The sequence below is a fragment of the Oncorhynchus tshawytscha genome, linkage group LG04 (genome assembly GCF_018296145.1).
Source record: "Oncorhynchus tshawytscha isolate Ot180627B linkage group LG04, Otsh_v2.0, whole genome shotgun sequence".
Taxonomy (NCBI): Eukaryota; Metazoa; Chordata; class Actinopteri; order Salmoniformes; family Salmonidae; genus Oncorhynchus; species Oncorhynchus tshawytscha.
This window is the reverse complement of record NC_056432.1, coordinates 72,441,046-72,461,836: the sequence shown is the minus strand read 5'-3', so window position 1 is coordinate 72,461,836 and position 20,791 is coordinate 72,441,046. Positions and strand designations below refer to the sequence as shown.

General features: G+C 45.4%; 1 protein-coding gene across 1 annotated transcript in view; it reads right to left on the bottom strand.

Moving 5' to 3' along the window:
- The window catches only part of LOC112249356 (protein naked cuticle homolog 1-like), a 42,152-nt gene extending 21,958 nt beyond the window's left edge, over window positions 1-20,194 (bottom strand). Inside the window, exons 1-3 of the mRNA XM_042321199.1 lie at window positions 19,981-20,194; window positions 19,821-19,853; window positions 19,413-19,552 (exon numbers count right to left, since the gene is read on the bottom strand). Coding sequence (XP_042177133.1) covers window positions 19,413-19,552; window positions 19,821-19,853; window positions 19,981-20,005 — 198 coding nt within the window. The 5' untranslated portion in view covers window positions 20,006-20,194. The remainder of the gene's footprint in view (window positions 1-19,412; window positions 19,553-19,820; window positions 19,854-19,980) is intronic.
- Between the last annotated feature and the right edge of the window lie 597 nt (window positions 20,195-20,791).

Genomic DNA, 20,791 nt, shown 5'->3' with positions numbered 1-20,791 from the left:
AAGAACATGAGAACAGTGGAAAGAGGAATGTGCTAATTGGTTGTTGTCTGTGATGATGGATGGCAGCAGTATTATTAGTATGCTGGGGTTACTCCGGGATCTGCTCTTGGCATCTCTGCTTAATGTTTTTATACATTCAGTAAAAAAAAAAAAGATTATTTTTTTCAGCGCTCTCACTCCCACTCCATTGTTTCTCTCTCTCCATCCTTCGTTTCTCTCTCCATCCTTCGTTTCTCTCTCTCCATCCTTCGTTTCTCTCTCTCCATCCTTCGTTTCTCTCTCTCCATCCTTCGTTTCTCTCTCTCCATCCTTCGTTTCTCTCTCCATCCTTCGTTTCTCTCTCCATCCTTCGTTTCTCTCTCCCACGTTTTTCTCTCCCCCACGTTTCTCTCCCACTCCCAGTCCCTCGTTTCTCTCTCCCACTCCCACGTTTCTCTCTGCCACTCCCACGTTTCTCTGCCACTCCCACATTTCTCTCTGCCACTCCCACTCCTTCATTTCTCTCTCCCACTCCCTCGTTTCTCTCTCCCACTCCCTCGTTTCTCTCTCCCACTCCCACGTTTCTCTCTCACTCACTCACTCACTCCCTTGTTTCTCTCACTCCCTTGTTTCTCTCTCTCTCTCTCTCTCTCCCTTGTTTCTCTCTCTCTCTCCCTTGTTTCTCTCTCTCACTCCCTTGTTTCTCTCTCTCACTCCCTTGTTTCTCTCTCTCTCCCTTGTTTCTCTCTCTCCCTTGTTTCTCTCTCTCTCTCCTGTTTCTCTCCTGTTTCTCTCTCTCTCCTGTTTCTCTCTCTCTCTCCTGTTTCTCTCTCTCCCTCCTGTTTCTCTCTCTCCCTTGTTTCTCTCTCTCACTCCCTTGTTTCTCTCTCACTCTCTCTCTCCCTTGTTTCTCTCTCACTCTCTCACTCCCTTGTTTCTCTCACTCTCTCACTCCCTTGTTTCTCTCTCTCTCTCACTCCCTTGTTTCTCTCACTCTCTCACTCCCTTGTTTCTCTCACTCTCTCACTCCCTTGTTTCTCTCTCTCTCTCACTCCCTTGTTTCTCTCTCTCTCTCACTCCCTTGTTTCTCTCTCTCACTCTCACTCGTTTCTCTCTCTCACTCTCACTCCCTTGTTTCTCTCTCTCACTCTCTCACTCCCTTGTTTCTCTCTCTCACTCTCTCACTCCCTTGTTTCTCTCTCTCACTCCCTTGTTTCTCTCTCTCTCTCACTCCCTTGTTTCTCAATTCAATTCACTTTATTGGCATGACGTAACAATGTACATATTGCCAAAGCTTATTTTGTATATTTACCATATAAAATAAAAATGAGAATCAAAATGGTCAAAGGGAAAACAGTAACAACAATAACCAAGTGTCCAAATAACCAGACATTCAACAATAACAATAAGTATACAGTAGAGTACATGTGCAGGTTGATTGGTCTGTCAGACACTGTCCCTCAACTTCTGGCAGGCAGCAATGTAGTGCGCTGCCAACCCACAGCTCTCTGCGTCCTCCCCCAACAGGACAGGTAGCCTATTCTCATCAGAGAGGTCTTTGAAACCTTGAATAGGGGTTTTAAATATGGGAAAATGACACTCTCTAATTGTTGTATATTTTTGACATTTTGTCAGGAAATGCAGCTCTGTCTCAGGTTCTGCTGTTGTGCAGTGGTTGCACAGCCTTTCCTCTATGGGGAGCCAGGTTTTCCTGTGTCTACCCTTCTCAATGGCAAGGCTGTGCTCACTGAGCCTGTACTTTGTACTGTAGTTTTGTTTGTGTTGTAATTTGGTTTATCCTGATTGATTGGATGTTCTGGTCCCGAGGCTTCAGTGTGTTAGTAGAACAGGTTTGTGAACTCAGCCCCAGGACCAGCTGGATGAGGGGACTCTTTTCTTTGCTCAGCTCTTGGCATTGCTATGAGAGGGGGTCACTGTATTTTAGATGTTTCCAACATTTTTTTTTTAGTTTTTATTATTGGCCTAATTTTGCCCTGTATGCATTCTTTGTAGTTTTCCTCTGGACAGGTAGGATAATCTTACAGAACTCTGCATGCAGGGTTTCTATAATTTGGTGAAATCCTCTCTCTCTCTCTCTCGTCTCTCTCCCACCCGCCCTCCCGCCCATGTCTTCTTCCTCCCCCTCCCCCCCCACCCATGTCTCCCTCCCACCCCCCACTCACTCACTCCCTCCGTCTCCCACCCATGTCTTCCTCCCTCCCACCCACTCCCTCCGTCCGTCCGTCTCCCACCCACCCTCTGTCTCCCACCCACCGTCTCCCACCCACTCCCTCCCCTCCCTCCCTCGTCTCCCTCCCACCCCCTTGTCTCCCACCCTCACCTCTCCCTCCCTCGTCTCCCTCCGTCTCACCTCCCAGTCTCCCTCCCACAATCTCCCTCCCTCCCTCGTCTCCCACCCACCATCTCCCTCCCACTCACCATCTCCCACCCACCCTCCATCTCCCTCCCACTCACCATCTCCCTCCCACCCTCCATCTCCCTCCCACCCTCCATCTCCCTCCATCTCCCTCCCACTCACCATCTCCCTCCCACCCTCCATCTCCCTCCCACCCTCCATCTCCCTCCCACTCACCATCTCCCTCCCACCCTCCATCTCCCTCCCACTCACCATCTCCCTCCCTCCATCTCCCTCCCACTCACCATCTCCCTCCCACTCACCATCCACCCTCCATCTCCCTCCCACTCACCATCTCCCTCCCACTCACCATCTCCCTCCCACTCACCATCTCCCTCCCACTCACCATCTCCCTCCCACCCTCCATCTCCCTCACCCTCCATCTCACCATCACCATCTCCCACCCACCCTCCATCTCCCTCCATCTCCCTCCCACTCACCATCTCCCTCCCACTCCCTCCCACCCTCCATCTCCCTCCCACTCACCATCTCCTCCCACCCTCCATCTCCCTCCCACCACTCACCATCTCCCTCCCTCCATCTCCCTCCCACTCACCATCTCCCACCCACCCTCCATCTCCATCTCCCACTCACCATCTCCCTCCCACTCACCATCTCCCTCCCACTCACCATCTCCCTCCCACTCTCCATCTCCCTCCCACTCTCCATCTCCCCTCCATCTCCCTCCATCTCCCCTCCCACTCTCCATCTCCCTCCCACTCTCCATCTCCCTCCCACTCTCCATCTCCCTCCCACTCACCATCTCCCTCCCTCCCACCCTCCATCTCCCTCCCACTCACCATCTCCCTCCCACTCACCATCTCCCTCCATCTCCCTCCCACCCTCCATCTCCCTCCCACCCTCCATCTCCCTCCCACCCTCCATCTCCCTCCCACTCACCATCTCCCTCCCACCCTCCATCTCCCTCACCATCTCCCTCCCACCCTCCATCTCCCTCCCACTCACCATCTCCCTCCCACCCTCCATCTCCCACTCACCCTCCATCTCCCACTCACCCTCCATCTCCCTCCATCTCCCACTCTCCCTCCATCTCCCTCCATCTCCATCTCCCGTCTGCCTCCCACTCCCTCCCCCCATCAAAAGACCTGACCGCTAAATGGCAGGAGGAATATGATAAGAGAAACAACAGAACTAGGCAGAAATAATAATTTGAAGTTTATTTTCTCTCCTACTTTTTATAATATGCCGTTTGGAGAACTGGGCAATTCGACAAAACACTCAAATGTTTAAACTCAGACCAGAACTGCCCAAAATTCCCCATCTTAAGATTCCTCTGGTCTTTGCAGTGAAGTGACAATGTCTCTCGTTCTTTCTTTCATGGCCTTGTCCCAAAGGAACACTAAGGCCACTCTTTGTCCAGCAGCTCCAGGGCCTGTTGTGGCCCAGTCAGCAAGCTTTAATGGAGCTACAATAACACTTTCAGTGAGGCTCAGGTCCTCACCAGGCAGGCAGAGGGCTGGACCAGCTTTATTCAGCGCTATGAGAATTAAGTTTAATCCCCTGAACCTCACTTCTGACTCTGGTGGTGACACACTGAGCACTCCATTGTCTTCAGCCCCTCCCTGCCACCTCAGCATCTCCATTTAGATCAATGGAGGACCTGGCCAAGGCCCGCACCCCTCGGGCCCGCACCCCTCTCTACTGTGGGACTGACTGCTCTTTTCTTCCTGGGGATCTCACAGGGACCCCACAGCTCCCAGGTTTGAGGATTAGCGAATACTGACTAGTGACCTCTGTCCTCTTTAAGGGGGGGTTCTAAAAAAGGTTTAGGACTTGTTCATTGGGGGATTCTTGGCTGGCTCGATAGATTTCACACAGGATGCTTACTGATTTTTTAAAATTCACACTTCAAAGTTGTTTCATCCTCTCAGCTTCAGGGCCAATGTGGGCTTCAATACAAAGAAGACGATACCAAAGAAGAATTTATACTATTGTTAAAATGTTTTTCAGTGATTGCATCTTTTGTTCATCCAACCTTTGGCCTTTATCTTCAATGACCGTGTTTTCCACTGGCTATAAGCATGGTAATCAGCTGACCTTAAAAGAGCCATCCATCTTGACCTGTCGTGTCAGGCCAATGAGCCAATCACAGGCCTGCCTGGTGACCTTTGTCCTATGTGGGGTCAAGGGTCACAATAGGAGTGCAGCTTAAGGCAAACAGAGTCAGGGACAAGGCCAAGAGCTGCACCACTTTGATCATCTCAAGTAGACCTCAATGAACACTGCCTCTTCCTGTATCGTTCATACTTTCAGTAACCGTCTTCCATACTATATATGCTAATCAAATGTGCTTCCCTGGTCTAACTCTATACAAAACAAAAAAAAGTGAAGGCCCAGCTGCTCATTTGAGAAATAGTCGAGGAGAATGAATTGCTCAGATGAACATTGCGTGATACTGTACGTGTAAAAGGTCATTTGGCTTTTTTTTTGTGTTCACGACTGGTGTTATGGAGTGTTTATGAAGGTTTTACAAAGACTACAGTGAAGTGTCACTTTCCCAGCTCTGCAGAACGTATTTGGGCGCTACTCCAGAGCATAATGAAACGCTGTAAGCTAAATGAACAAGCCTCTTTCCTCCAACACTTGGGACCACCAAAAACAATTTTCCAGACATGATGTTTAATGTTCTGTGGAATCCAAAGTTAAAGCATTTTGCTTTCAACAGGAGCCAGACCCTTCAGAGCGTTCTCTCTTCTGGGCTTGGAGGATGGAGGATTGTATGGCCCCAGTGTGTTTTAAAGTTGTTAAAGCCCCTTCACAGAAAGTGATTTATTCCTAGAGCAGCATAAGACAGGAACACAGTGTGACTATGCTGCATTACAGCATCCCAGCTAGCTACATCAGTACTGGACAGGCTGCCCGCTCCGTCTACTAGGGTTGTTTGATTTGGCCTTTGAATCAAAATGGCGGACCCACGTCAATGAGACACATAAATATGGATTTGAATAAGGGAAAATAAAGGAAAACACTGATTTGCATATTTACAAATAATAATATTTAAGAAACAACATTGGTTATATTGAGAGTTTAAGTGAGCCAAGAGAGCCAAGGAACCACTGACTGCTGGGGTGAAGAGCAAATCATAGACTGACTGAAGTTTGGCAAGTTATGGCATGAGGTTGCCATGGGGGCCCGCCAGCCTTACCCAGGCACTGTGTTCACAGACAGACTGTGTGTGTGTGTGCATAAGTGCGTGTGTAATTGCATGTGCGTGTGTGTTTGTGTGTGTGACCGTGTGGTTGTGAGTGCATTCAGTGTATGAGTGCGTGTGTAACTACCATGTGTGTGTTTACGTGTGTAACTGTGGGGTTGTGGAAAGTCCTACAAGGCCCTGGTCTCAACGCTGTCTACCTGACAATTTAAGCGGGCGGCCGACGACAGCTCCCCCTGATCGTGCGCCAGCCAGCCAGGGCGCAGGGCTCGGTGAAGGCAAGCCAGAGGCCTCGGGAGCAGTGTTACTAGTTACTGGCACTCCTTCAAAACCCAGGAAAAATCTCATTATGAGAGTGAAGCGTTGGGTTGGGAGCCTCCCGCTGCCCTCTTCTCTGCTCTCCCAGGCAGTGCTGGAACTGGAGAACACCTTCAGGTCTGACATTTAGACTGGAGCAAGACAGGCCCACGATGCCGAGCAAGGAGGGGAAACAACACATGGAAGGCCATTTAGGGAACGTGAGGAAGACAGAGTGAGGAAGACGAGAGAGGGGAGAACGAGAGAATGGTTGGTAGCCATATCGTTCTGGTTGTCTGTCAGTTCGGCCTGCTTGGTCCTTTTGACAGAGAGACAGAGGATCACAGCCCATAGGCCTCACCCAAAACCAAGAGGAAAATATAACCTTTATTTAATTAGGAAAGTCAGTTAAGAACAAATTCTTATTTACAATGATGGCCTACACCAGCCAAACCAAGATGACGCTGGGCAAATTGTGAGCCGCCCTATGGGACTCTAAATCACGGCCGGTTGTGATACAGCCTGGATATGAACCAGGGTGTCTGTAGTGACACCTCTAGCACTGGGATGCAGTGCCTTAGACTGCTGCACCATTTGGGAGCCCAGGTTTTAAAAAAGGAAGGGGGTTTTAAGTGTAAAATTTGTCCGGGTGATATCGGTCTACAGAAACTAAGCTCCTCTCAGCCATGGCCACATGTCAGAGTCAAGAAAGGGTTATGAATAACCTAAAGAAACACACACCATTGCTAACATCTGATATATATATATAGATATATATATATATATATATATATAAAACTAAAAATGCTTGTTTTTAAAGCCAAAACATTGAGAAACTAAAACAACAAAACATATATTGGTTTTAGGGCTGCACATGAGCTTAAGGTGTAGTGTTACAGAAGCAGGACCTGGAGAGGAAATGCCCCTCCCCTCACCGCCCCCAACAGAGTAAGCTGATACACTCTGGAGGCTGGTTCAAAGGTTGGGTCTGGTGCTGTGATTATATCCTTGAGAAGGGGGATCTGGATTAGAGAGTTAGAAGTGCTGTGACTATATCCTTGAGAAGGGGGATCTGGATTAGAGTTAAAAAGTGCAGTGACCCTTTTAATTGTGTGGTACTGTTTGGAAAAACAGAAGGCATCAGACACCCGACAGCAGCTTCGAACTAGGTTGAAAACTGAGTCAAATGGGGTTGAACTACATGGACTTGTCCTATAATAAATGCAAATGTGTGTTTTCTGCTGCCATAATGAACACGACCCAATGTGAACCGCTCCTCCTCCTCACTTGTCTCTACCCGACATTTAACAGTCAGTCAGACTGGGCGGCACGTACCGACAAAACAGAACGTTTTGAAATGGTTCCAAGATAGAAAGTGTTGTTGTGAGGTAGTGAACGGAGCACTGCCTCTAAGCATGGCTTCGAAAAGGATCGGTTTGCACACATGAAATTAAGATCTCAGATAATCATATACCGTAAACCTGGCAGGAGACAAAGACATCTACCAGGGAGGAGAAAGCAGACAGACAATTATTGTGCAACACATCTGTTAGATCAACAGCCATCTCTGTGTGCATGTGTGTGTGTTGAGTGAACATAATGTAGGTGTCTACATGTAGGACTATGAGCCAGAACCAGAGACCTGTTCTGTTGTTCAACTGTGAAGAGCCTATCCTCTCGGGCCAAAACATCTGATGCTACTTTGAGGTATTTCTTGGGTTCCCTCCAAAATCATAGATACTTGGACGGACTCCAACATCATAGATCTTTATTATGCATAACTGCATAAAATCAGAGGAGAGGCCGTTTGACATGCCAAGAAAAGAGACATATCTGTTTTCTTTTACAATGCTATTTGATACACAACTGAATGTTTTTGCTGAGATCAAAGCATGTCAAGGCAATCCGAGGTTTGATCTTGAGGTCCTTTTCAACTTGTGAGCCAAGTCCTGTCTGATCAGATAAAACCCTCAAGGAAACAAAGAATGTTTCCTTGAACTCTAACTGGACCATTACAACTCACTGACTGAACTCCAGGTCGCCCGTTTGAAACACCATGCCAGGCGGTCGGAGGATGACGGTGGCTAATTGGACACTTCTGAAGGAGCAGAGTGGACCAGACACCTTCATTGCAGTCGGAGAGGTTACGGTGCAGACTCTGCGGCCCCATGCCTGACACTGCTCACTCGCAGCACACCCACTTGTCTTCCCTTCCTGCCTGTGACCCAGGAAGGAAATTATTGCCACAGGCTGGGGATTCGTCAGCAGTCAGTCAGCTTGGAGGAAGCTGCCTTATGATGTGTATGGTATGCAGTGAGCAGCACCAGGGCTCGGTGATGGCTACGCTGGGCTGGATAGGAGAGGTGGAGGGGCCTGGAAGGATGCATGCCAGCGGGCTTACCATCTTATCTCTAGTTAACTGGACAGGTCACACAGACAGCTCGCTCCTCTCGCAAACACTGGGAAGGGGGAAAAAGGTCTGTGATTGGACACCACAGCTCCTACAACCTCATGGATTCATGCTGGTATGTTTAGTGACATTTGGTGTGTCTGTGCAGACCAACTGCATAACATAGCCGAATGTGATGCCTTTGGATCCCAGATTTAACTCATGGGCCTGGAGAGAGAAAATTGTGTGCGTGTGTGCATGAGCGTTGGCGTGCCTGCTTGCATGTGTGCCTGTCTGCATGAATCCAGCTCTGTTGACAGCCCCCCAGAAGACTCCTCCCCTAATGACTGGCTCTGGCTGTTATAGTCTGATTGTACACAACCTGCCCATCATTCATTTTCACGAAGTCAGATTAACATTGCTGGTCACATTACCTCATCCACATCAAAGGCTTCCCCCTAAAAGGCTCAGTAGAATATTAGTGGAGATTTACAGCCCTCATTTCTGTACTTCAGAAACATGCTGATTTGAGCTAATCTCCCTCCTTCCCTCTTTGTGGTTCATGTGTGAAGTTAGCCAACGCTTTAATAACCCATTTACAAAACCTTTACACCTGCAAAGATAATCTTTTACAGCTCTGCCAGCTTGCTAACCCCTTCAGCAACACACACCACTGTAACCTGCCTGTTTCTCAAGGCATAAAGCAAGGTATTTATTAGGGCTTTGAAAAATATGTAACCACACCAATTAGCTTTTATCAGGCTGTTTATCAAACGAGTGTCTCACAGAGAGGAGAAAATGGCTGCATGATCAAGGGTCTTTAAAGCTCATGTTATTCTGCAGTTGGTTCCCCCCAGCCCAGCAGCATAGAAGGTGTTCATGGAGATACAGTAGATAGACCATATGAACTCCAGGTGGACTGCTCTCTCCCTCTCAATTCAATGGGATTTATTAGCATGGGAAACATATGTTTATGAAATAGATGAACAGTAAACATTACACAAACGTTTCAAAGAATCAGAGACAATTCAAATGTCATATTAGCACTATGTACAGTGTTGTAACGATGTGCAAATAGTACAAAAGGGAAAATAAATAAACATAAATATGGGTTGTATTTACAATGGTGTTTGTTCTTCACTCTCTCTCTCTAACACATTCTCCGCCAGCCAGCCCAGCCATGATGAACCCTCTCTGGGAGAAAGCCTCCATTCCCAGGGGGAGCCGGGATTGGAAAGGAATGGAGACTGCTTGTCACTTGGCCTTGATTTACAGGTGGCCCAGTCTGCCAAGAGTAGCAAATCACTATGTTATAGCCCTTGTCTTTGAATGCAGAGTGAAGTGGAGCACATTTCTTAAGAATGGAAGAGATGAGGGGAGAGGAGCCGTATAGGCAGCAGAGACAGTGTTACACCTCATCTCTGTTTGAAGGTCGTTTGGGGGATAAAACTGCAATCACATAACTCTCATCTCCACACAGGAAATGATGGAGCTCTTTGGAACCATCTAGCTATCCTGCCAAGCAGCAGCAGAGAGCGAGAGCTGTATGCGTTCCAGAGGGCTTGACACAGTGTGTCTAGGAGGTCTGGGTAATTAGTTGAAGTATCATGAGTTGGTTTAGGAGACGGTGCTGTAGGGGTATGTATGGGTTCAGACGCCGGGAGGGAGGGAGGGGGTCTACAGCCCTCAGGGGAAGTAGAAAGTGACAGGCACTTCAGCCTCTCACCACAGACAGAGCACAGGGGAGATATCCAGCTAAACACACCTCTGTTCTCTACCTTGTCAGGAAATGACATCTGGGCCTACACCTGCACGGACTGCCCTTCAGACTGCCCTTCAGACTGCCCTTCAGACTGCCCTTCAGACTGCCCTTCAGACTGCCCTTCAGACTGCCCTTCAGACTGCCCTTCAGACTGCCCTTCAGACTGCCCTTCAGACTGCCCTCAGACTCAGACTGCCCTTCAGACTGCCCTTCAGACTGCCCTTCAGACTGCCCTTCAGACTGCCCTTCAGACTGCCCTTCTTTCAATGTCCCAAGCCATTTTCTAAAGGGACCATTCACCGCCACTTCCAGATAGCTGTGTCTAGTTTTTAAACCTAGGACAAAGGTGGAATAAGGTTTAGGTGAACACTTTAAGGTTTACATGAGAAGGAACCCAGAGACCTGGAAGACAGAGTCACCACACCTTAGAGCACACAGACTTTATTAGAGCCTATGAGGACCTTTTCAGCCCAGTCAGACACCCTCCCTAGTCCACGTCATATGTAACTCTCTCATTTTGAGCTTTAAACTTTACACAAACATTATTTCTAATTACAGACAACTTCTCAACTTAGCAAATAAACACAGGGGCAGAAATAAGCCCTTCCAACTCCAGAGAGCACTCTGGTGCCAGTGGCAGGTTTAAGGGTTTCTATTCATAGTTCTAACCAGAACTAGCGGTCAGGGTTAGCTGTCAGTCATGATAATGAACTTTGGTGGAGCATGTTGTTCACGCTCGTGCCTGACTGAATCCCCTGCAAGCACACAGTGACAAACCAATCAGGAACAAAACAAAATCTCTGAACACCCCACTCACAGAATCCAGAACTGTCATTGAACCGCTCACTTTTGTTGGTTTCAAAGATCTTGGGAAATGTGTAGCATTAGCAGTGGCTTCATAATCTCAAGTGAAAGTATCACACCGACGGCATACAGGCGGATTGGCTTTGAAGCATCAAATATGAATCGGCACAGTCAGTTTGTTCCACTTCCACCCCCTTCAGGCAACCCCTGTATTTCACTCACAGATTTCAAAATCTGTGAGGTTCCACTGATAGTGCAGCAGAAAGTTAAAGCAGAACCGTTTCACATAGATAGGTCACTCAGGAGGTGGTGAACGACACACTGCATTTGAAACAGTATTTCCATCTGCCCCAGGTGTACCTCAGAGAGGGATACAACTTAAGCTAGGCCCATCACAGTCCAATGGCTGGGTACACTTAAGCTAGGCCCATCACAGTCCAATGGCTGGGTACACTTAAGCTAGGCCCATCACAGTCCAATGTCTGGGCAGACTTCAGCTAGAAGAACACTGAAGCTTCTGGAGTGGAAATGACCCATAGATGTTACAGTGTTCAGTAATTACAGTTGTGCTATTAGAGTTGAAATGGGGTATCTGAGTCAAGACAGTGAGGCATGTGTTAACATCTGCCTGTTGGGGAGGCCTACAGCTCAGGCCCCTGGATGTTCCTACACACTCATCCCTGTCCCTTGAGCACTGTCATTAGCCCTCAGGAGATTCCCCCAGCTGCCCTCATCATCCACACAGATATACCACATGCATACACAAACCAACAAAAACAAATCTGGAAAATATAATCAGAGACCATGGATGAAGAACCAACCAGCCACGCACCCCCACAAACCAGTAGCCACAGTTAAACACTTGACAGCCTGTGGCCACTTTACATTGTTCCATTCAGAGTTCACACAGACCAACTCCATCTCTGGTTAAGCACTCTTCCGGTTGAGGTTCCTCTGCCTGTGTTGAGCATGAGTAATGGGTTTAAGGTTAACAGCCAGGTTAAATGGGCCTTCAGGGACTCCTCCCTGACAGGCTGTGATGTGGGGTAAAGTCCACCTCTCTGGGCCTCACTCAGGCACCTGTGGAGCATAAACACACCGGAGAGCAGCAGGGCCTTCCTTTACAGCTGGGCCCCCCTGCTCCTGTCCTGTTTTTGAGTTTCTCTCAACCGAAAACATCCCCTTAACAGACAATCCAGGCCACCTCTAACCCATGCCAGCTCCCTCCAGCCCAGACCGAAAACATCCCCTAACAGACAATCCAGGCCCAAATACACACCCTGGGCCCCAGGCGCCATGGGAAGGGCCCAGGCGCCATGGAAAGGGCCTACGTCCCACGCTGGCTGTCAGGAGGAGGCCACAATGGTCCCAGAGCTGTTTAATGTTTATCTATGCCCCACTTCCTCTGTTCCATCTCAGTGTCACTCAAGTGACCACAGGATTCTAGTAGTCATCCTGTGTCTGAAGCAGAGAGTAACGACTCCAAGAGTTGTAGACGGGAGACCATCATTGGTGTCATCCTACTAATGAAAACATGCAAATGTAAAAGTAGACTAAATTGGTATTTGGCTGTTACTAATCCTAAATCAACAAGTAAACAAATATTTTGAGAGAGTGTGTGCCTGACTGCGTGTCTGTGTGTGCATGCGCCTGACTGTGTGTGTGTGTATGCGCCTGTCTATGTGTGTGCCTGACTGTGTGTGTGTGTGTTTGCTGTTTTATTCAGATGATGATCTTGTCCTATTTATAACAGCTGTATACATGCAGCAACTTTGACTGCTCAGTCAAATTATTCAGTGCTTACTACATGGGCCGGAGCGCAACCCACTGGGGGACCACAAACAAACGAGAGAATTATTCAGGGTTTAAACGCTTAAAAACGGCCCACTTCGGCAGAGCCTTTTAAGTGTGTGATTAAAACGGGCACTGAGCTTCACATGGAATGCTCAGCGGAACTCAACGCCACTACAGGAGTTTCTTTCCCGCTCAATCTCCCCCTCTCCTTCTCTCCCACTCAGCCTATACATGGTCCTGCCTCACACGCGCCATCTTTACCAAGTCTTCCTGTCCCATATAACATCCATTACTACCAACACTCTCTGTGACCATCCCTTTTCAATCAGCCAGTGGAAAACAAAAATGGGGATATAGCTTACAGATAGATGTAGGATCTGAATTTGATCACTCGTTTGCAAAGCAGGAAATGCAAACTTGTAGTGTATTTGAGTTTTTAAAATGCTTCTAAAAAAATTGTCATTTCCATTTTGAAATTTCAGACTTGATTATCCCTAATGAAAAATGTATCAACTCCTAAAAAAAAAATCCATGAATTATATTCCACATTTCATTTTGCTGCAGGATTCTTTTCCTGCTGTAGGAAACTGGCTCAAATTAAGATCCTACATCTACTTTCTAGATCTGTTGTTCTGTGTCTGATGCATCCACGCATCAAAAGGATAAAGAAAAGCAAGCATCTCAGCGTGATGATGTCAGCGTGATTAGCTCTATATTTAGATGGTTAATCTGCTAATTAGACCTTTCACTGATACTTAATATGCACACACTCATCAATTTGAAAAGCCATCTCAAAACCGGAAACTATAAACTCTGTCACAAACCAAAAGGCAAAGAGAAAAAAGCACTAATATCTATCAGTGGTCCATAGTGTTAAAATTACACCAAAAAAAGTATCTCTATTGGCATACTGAACATACAAACAACTCCTACTGAAAGCCAAGCATCATAAGAGAACAGAGAGGAGAAGATAAACACTTACAATTGATCCTGGGATATTTGTAGCTCCACAGTGAGCAGATATTTGGAGAAACTAAGCCCAAATCTCAGCTGCTAATCCCTGGGGATTCAGAGCACATTCCAGGGACTGCTTTGATCTCCTGAGTGCATCCGGACAGCCCATCCCAGACACACGCGCATCCTCATACACTTCTCATGCCGTCCCCCCTGCACACCCCCATAACTCACATGCTCAAATCACTATTTTTACACATATAAAGAATCAGATCAAAACATCACACAGACATGGAACCCAACAATAAACTGAGACAAATGAACAATATTGTGAAGATACTCAACCTAAAATGAATGGCGAACCATGTGAGATGTATCATAACACACAACAGAAAGTTGTAAACAGTGCCAACAGTTCTAATGTTTGTGTATTATTATTATTTCTAACTCATTTAGCATATCATTATCATCTCCTTTCACCAAAACCATTTCTGGCAGTCCCCTTCACAACACCCAATGAGGGTTATCCGCTTCACATTGTCACATAGGGTGAAATTCCTCCAGCTATATAATCTGTGACACACGATTGGGGCAGTGACATTAATGACACCTGCATCTCCTCTCCCTCCCAGTCCCCCAGATACGTAAACGACAACCCAAGACTTCCTCTTCCCTCTTCTATTCTATTCTCATTGGAATAACACAGAGCCATGTGCATGTACCCCTACTCCCTAGCCCTCTCCCCAAAGGCAAACACTTTCTTTTCATGGACCACAACTCCAAACTTCTCCCAGCCTTTCCAAAGGCCAACACCAGGGGGGTGTGGAGAGGTACGGTCTGGTGGGAGAGGGGCATATGACACACTGTCACCTCACAGCACGCAGGGAGACAGCTGGTGGGAACAGCACGGGCATGGGGAGAGGACAGAAAGCGAGAGAGAGAGAGGACATAAAGCGAGAAAGGAAGAGAGGAGTCTGCATTTGAAAGGTGCATTCACCGCTGAGACAAGGACCCTGTGCTTTTGTGAAGACAATAAAAAACCACTACAGGAGAAGAAAGAAAAGAAGCCCAGAACTGCCATGTCTTTTATCAGACTCAGAGGCTGAGGGTAGCACATTTAAAAGCTTTACTTCAAAAATCAGAGCACTGGCACCCAGTGAGAAACACAGGGATTTGGGCAGAAGTTCTACTCTGAGATTCATTTCAGAGTGCTGTTAGTTGTCAGATGTACCTTAAGATATTTTGTCCCAGTTTTGTATGGGTTTAGAACCTAAGCCTTAGATGGAAGGTTTTGAAAATGTGCTTTGGAATTGTCAGCTCAGAGCAGGGGTTTGGCGACTCCAGCAGTAGCATCACTGGGGGCTTCCTTTTACTACACAGAGGGTTAGGTCTCACAGAGGGGGCCTCTATATATCCACCTCCCTGGCCCACTTCAAATGCAGTCTAATTTCATCAGCAACAACCAGGCAAGGCCACAGGGTAAACACAAGAAACAGATGGAGCCTGAGAGGGAAAATAGGAAAGGAGAGAGCTGAGATGGGGGAGGGGGCTTTAGGGAGGAGGAAAGTTACTTGGCAATTGTGTGGGGGAAAAAGCCTTAACAAATCATCAAATGAATTCTTTGCAATTTACTTTCAGCACATTGCAAATTCCCTAGACAGACCGCTGGCTTAGGGTACAACTCATAACACTGCCTGAAGAGGACAGGAGAAGACTGGGGAGGGCAGGAGACCTTCAACACCCGGGCTAAGAGACTTGTTAAGACCCAACAAACCAGACCAGACAGGCATTGGAACTGCCAAATCATAAACTGTTGACTTCTCTACTTCTTAATCATCTAAATTACAAAACGTTATGGGAGATATAAAAACAGCATAGTAAAAAACAAACTGTGCTTAGAGTCAGAATTAAAGCTGGAATCCTTAGTGGTGAAACTGACATCTGTTTGGGATAACACAACAAAGAAGTTACTGCAAAGAACAAACAGTTTTTTCCCCCTCAGACATTATTGCATGTGCGATAGAACTGCAGATTAAGTACTGCAATTTTTCCCCCCCAAACTGCTCATTTCATTTGGATGCTGCTCACCTCCGTTTGTCAACAAAACAAAAACAATAACAAAGGCCCTGGGGCAAACAGTGGCGCTGTTTCCCCTAATGTGGATTCTATCTTTAAAGGGCCATAGTCTGGAGAGAACATGTACCCAGCTCACCTGTTGTGGACCTCACATGGCAATACCAGCTGTCCTTACTGGTCAGTTCCACATAAAATAACTTAACTTACATTGTGATTTCAAATAATACATACGAACGAGTTAAAATCATCTATATGCACTAAATCTATATGTAAGAAAAGTTGACTCTGGGGTCTCTCCTCTTCCGATCTCTCCCCCTACCACAACTCAATGCATATATACCTCAACCAATGATAACAGCCGTGCTAATATAATCAGCTCTACAAAACAAACATGTTCCATATATGGGCATTTCATTTTAATGGAGGTAGGCTATGGCAGTAATCCCCTCTCTCCTTTCAAGAATATGATAGTTTAGTTTGGGAGGTTTCAGATCAAATGAATTCCAGTCTCAGACTCCCCGCTGCTGCCACCATCTGACCCACATTCTCCAGGACCCCAGTTCAGCCGGGAGGCAAAAAGAACACGGCCTATAAAGTATATGTATCCTATACAACATGGGCTGCTTTTAAAAGGCTAAGAGGGTTGTTTGCATTGCATTCTCACCTAGCTAAGGTTTTAGCCCCTTTTCATTTGACAATGCTATGGGGTTAGGGTATTTACTACGACTTATGGAAAGCAGTAACTTCCACAAACTTTCTCTCAAGTTTTGTAATGCTAATGCTTCATGATAAGGTTAAGTTATAGATCATTTACAAAGATATACGCTAGTAAATATCTCACTATTTAAAAAAATATAATGTAATTTCAAGCATTGTCATACTTAGCCATTTTAAAATGTTTAAAAAAAAATCTACAATGCCAAATGGTCCCTAAATAAACACATGAACTGCCATGTCAAAGCAAGCAAACAAAATATTCAAAACTTTACAATGAAATATTCAGGTTCGAAAGACTACTTTGTTGAAGGGAAGAAAAAATAATAATAATATATATATATATATATATATAGATGTCAGGAACACATTTCGTCTTATTCTATTAATTTTCCCGCAGCGCTGTGAAAGCCATTAGGCACATAGAAGTGAATAATTTATAAAACAGAAAACTCTGCGAGCCCAAATTGTTCAAAACCATCCAACTTTTTCAGCGGGGTTCCTTTTCCATCCTGGCCAAATATCACTTCACACCATCTGGGGAATGAAAAAGAGCTCCACAAAACAATCCCACCCTTTCACATGTATCCCACAATGCCCTCTGGTGAGTCTGCTAAACTGAAGAGGTCCCATGGATACCCTAACTGTGCCCAGAGGGCTGCTACACTACACGGAACAGAACACCGAACCACTTCCTACCCCGATGATGATGTCATAAGGAGGGTCCAATTACAATATGAAGATGTTTATTAGAGGCCTGACAGCATGTCAGGCTTAGTGGCTTTGACACCATGTGCATGCAACAAGCAGACCTGAGGCTGACCCCATCACGGCACTCAGTGCTACACTTGATCACTCGCACGTCAATACAAACTGGGCATAAGTCATAAATCTCAGCCCGCTGCTTTTCTCGTATCCCTCCCTGGGCTAACAGAGCCTCACACCTTCACAACAACTTTGTACTTTAGACACAGGTTGGACTTTGATCAAGATATTTTGCCAGCGTGATGATTGTCACTCCCTGAAGGAGTCCTTGACTTGGCTCCTCACCAGCATATCTCTGTGTCTTCCTCATACCAGACACATTTAAATGAAATGAACCAGACTGGTCTGGTATGCGCTGCTATCGGTCACTTCCTTATGATAATGACAAGATAATGATCAATCATAAGAAGCAACACAAAACGAGGCATATGCAATCACATGAAAGATTCCGTTTAGATACATTGCTTTGTGTGCATTGCCAAAGCTTCAAAGTGCTGAGGTAATACATGCTTGGGATAATCCAACCAGAGAAACAACAAACGGTTAGAACACCTCTCATTCAGTTAACACAAGGCTTTTCATGCACACAAGCATGAGCAGGTCACTAGAAATGCAAGGTCCATGAAATAGTGTGACATGATTCTCATTGAACGCAACTGCAGCATGAAATGTAGCATGTAAACATCCTAATGGTGGTATGTCTGTGGTCACAACATGATGGCCACTTTGCTGGACAGAGTGCATTAGCTTCCCTCTGTTCCAGTGGGCTGAGTGAGCTCAGTAGCTGAGAAGTGGAAAAGTCCTGGTGGATTTTTTGATGAGCTCTCAATCCTCAAAAATGCTGCCTTTGAGAAGTGAGCATCCCTAACCAGAGGCTTACACCCGGCTCCTCTGAAGCTTTTCCAAAAAAGAATTTCTCCTCTCGACAACAACACAGGTTACGTGCCGAATGGCACCCTATTCCCTATATTGTGCACTACTTTTGACCAGAGGGCTCTGGTTAAAAGTAGTGCACTATATAGGATATCGGGTGCTATTTGGGATACAACCACTGTGTGTTTACCGGGATGACAAAGCTGAAACAGACATGACCTCCACCACCTCTATCCTAGCCTTACAATGCAGCCCTGTCACCAGTCTGTCAGACTGCAATGCTTTCAACTCAGCCGTGATCTATTACCTAGAGTATAAACTTTAGCAGCATCTGTTCTTGGTGGTGTGACATTTGTTCCCATGCACCAAAAGTGTCTGATAAGACAGTTACCAACGCAAGCCGTGTGTAGCAAGTCAGGGCTCCTTTTGTAAAAAGTTGTACCAGAATATGCTGTTTTGTAGTGTATGTTGAAACAAACATGGCTGAAAGACTGAAAAGTGCTCTGGGAAAGATATTTGTTAATAGAGAGAGTTTTAAACACAATTCTACAATGTTTTCCCTGTTAAATATTTGGTCTATCATGTATATGGGGCCAAGTGTGTACTGTCAACAGCCATGTCATTGTGTTAACATGTCGCACTTTTATTCTCCAGAATCACAACATCCTTACAAACTGTTTGCAATGGAATGAAATGAACACACTGATAAGAATTTCACAGATCAAGAAGAGGAATAATTTTAAATAGCAGCTTTTATCTTGCCACACCTGCATGAGACTTCTAATGTGCCACTGCATTCAATCATTTCCATGTTTCTGGATGAGAGAGTCATGAGAGTCAATGTCTATCTATGTTGTCTAGCCAACAAAGCAAATAACGATTATCTAAACAAACAAAACAATACATATGCAAACTATCCGTGATGTCAGCTTTTTATTATCAATAATTTACCATTTTTTCATTGAGATTAGTCTAGCCTATAACTTTCCCTCAACTAGCCTATACCTAAACACACAGCTACTTTCTTTTTACAACATTTCTGGTTCTCTTTTCAACTTCTGCATGATGCACAGAAAAAATAGAAATAAGAAACATTTCTTGAGAAAGTCATTGAATAGGTCTATGTCAAAAGCAGAATTGAGAAAAATTAAGCAGGCAACATCTGAAGATTTGGTCGGCTATTTATCAGGTATTATCGTTCGTTGTATTTTTTTTAATGAACTTAATTCGAAACAACCGATAAACTCAGTTAAACTTTAGACCAGTAAAAATAAATGCAGCCTTGGCTAAACCTCGAAAGGGAAGCTAAGAAAGTTAGGACCGTCCAGGCTTCATTGTATCAACATCAAACTGAGATGAACAATCTTGTTTTTGAAATCATAATAATTTATTTAAACTTTTTTTTATTTTTACTTACCCTAGTAGACAAGCCGCACTTATTCGTGTGGTGACAGTCCTGTTGCTCAAGCCGCGAACCCGTGCAATAGTATTTCTGTTTCACGAGCCAATCGTCAATTCCTTTCCTTGCCAAACAGGCATTAACTACAAAACTGTCGCCTGAAATCAACATAAAAGGTGCGTTATTGCAATGTAAACAACATGTTACGATTAGGTTACGATGTAACATATTTATTCAGCATTGTGCTTTTTTCATAATTTTCTTGACTTCGTCTGATGTTGTCAAGGAGTCGGTCATTATTGGTGCATGGATAAATGGAATGATAGACTGGACATATTTTTAACAATGTATATTTTCAACAAATATAATAAAATATAGACAACAAATGTATAGCCTGTCCTAAGTGTAGGCCTATGGGCTACTCACCCTCCGGACTTTCCCTCGGTTTACAAATCGCAGCTTTTCGGGACAATTGTCGAGAGAAACAGAGAACATAAAGATAGGCATTACTCAAAAGTATTACCGCAAGTGAGCATTCAAATCAACGATTTGGGGTGGCATTTTTCGGTAAAACATCATATCTTACCATGTTTCGAGTGAAGTTTACCCATTTCTCTGCATTGAGTTGGGATTGAAAACCATCAAATGTATTTATAATCCAGAAATCAGCGATATCCAGACGATACAAGAAGCGTCCGTAAAGAAAGCAGCAGGCTGCACTCTGCACATCCTACGGCAACAGCGCCACACCAGCCTTTGATCTGAAGAAAGCTCCCCCTTCGTCTCCCTTCCAAGCGTAAAAGGAGGCGGTTACCAAAACCCGCACTTCAACCACTGAATGAACATGATTGACACCTCGCCCAAGATTAGACGATTTGCAGGCAGGCCCTCTTCTGTTTTATTGGACGAAGGCGGCACATGAAAGCCAGCTGAGATTCTTTCGGAGTTTCCAAATATAAAAAGAGCAGCAATGCAGCAGCCCCCGTCACCACTACCACCATTCCCAGCCATCCAAGTAGGCGCAGTGGTCGAAGAGCAGCGCAATAGCGCTTTAAAGGATATTTCGCAGGACGATACAAAATAATGAATAAAAACAGTTATTTGATTGATAGACACGCAAACATAATATTTTATGAATCATACAAACGGTTGGATTAATTGCTACCTATAATAACTTGTTACACATTTTTTTCATAGTTCACACTGTGGGAGAGAGTCCTGAATAAACACAAACTAATGTTTATAGAATACAACTTATAATATTTATGGCACTTAATAGAACACTTTGTGATCCCAGTTTTAAAACTAAAATAAACACAAGACAAACTCATTTGGGGCATACATTTGATAAACCATAAATGCCCTTCGGACATTTTACAACATACTATATGAGCCTC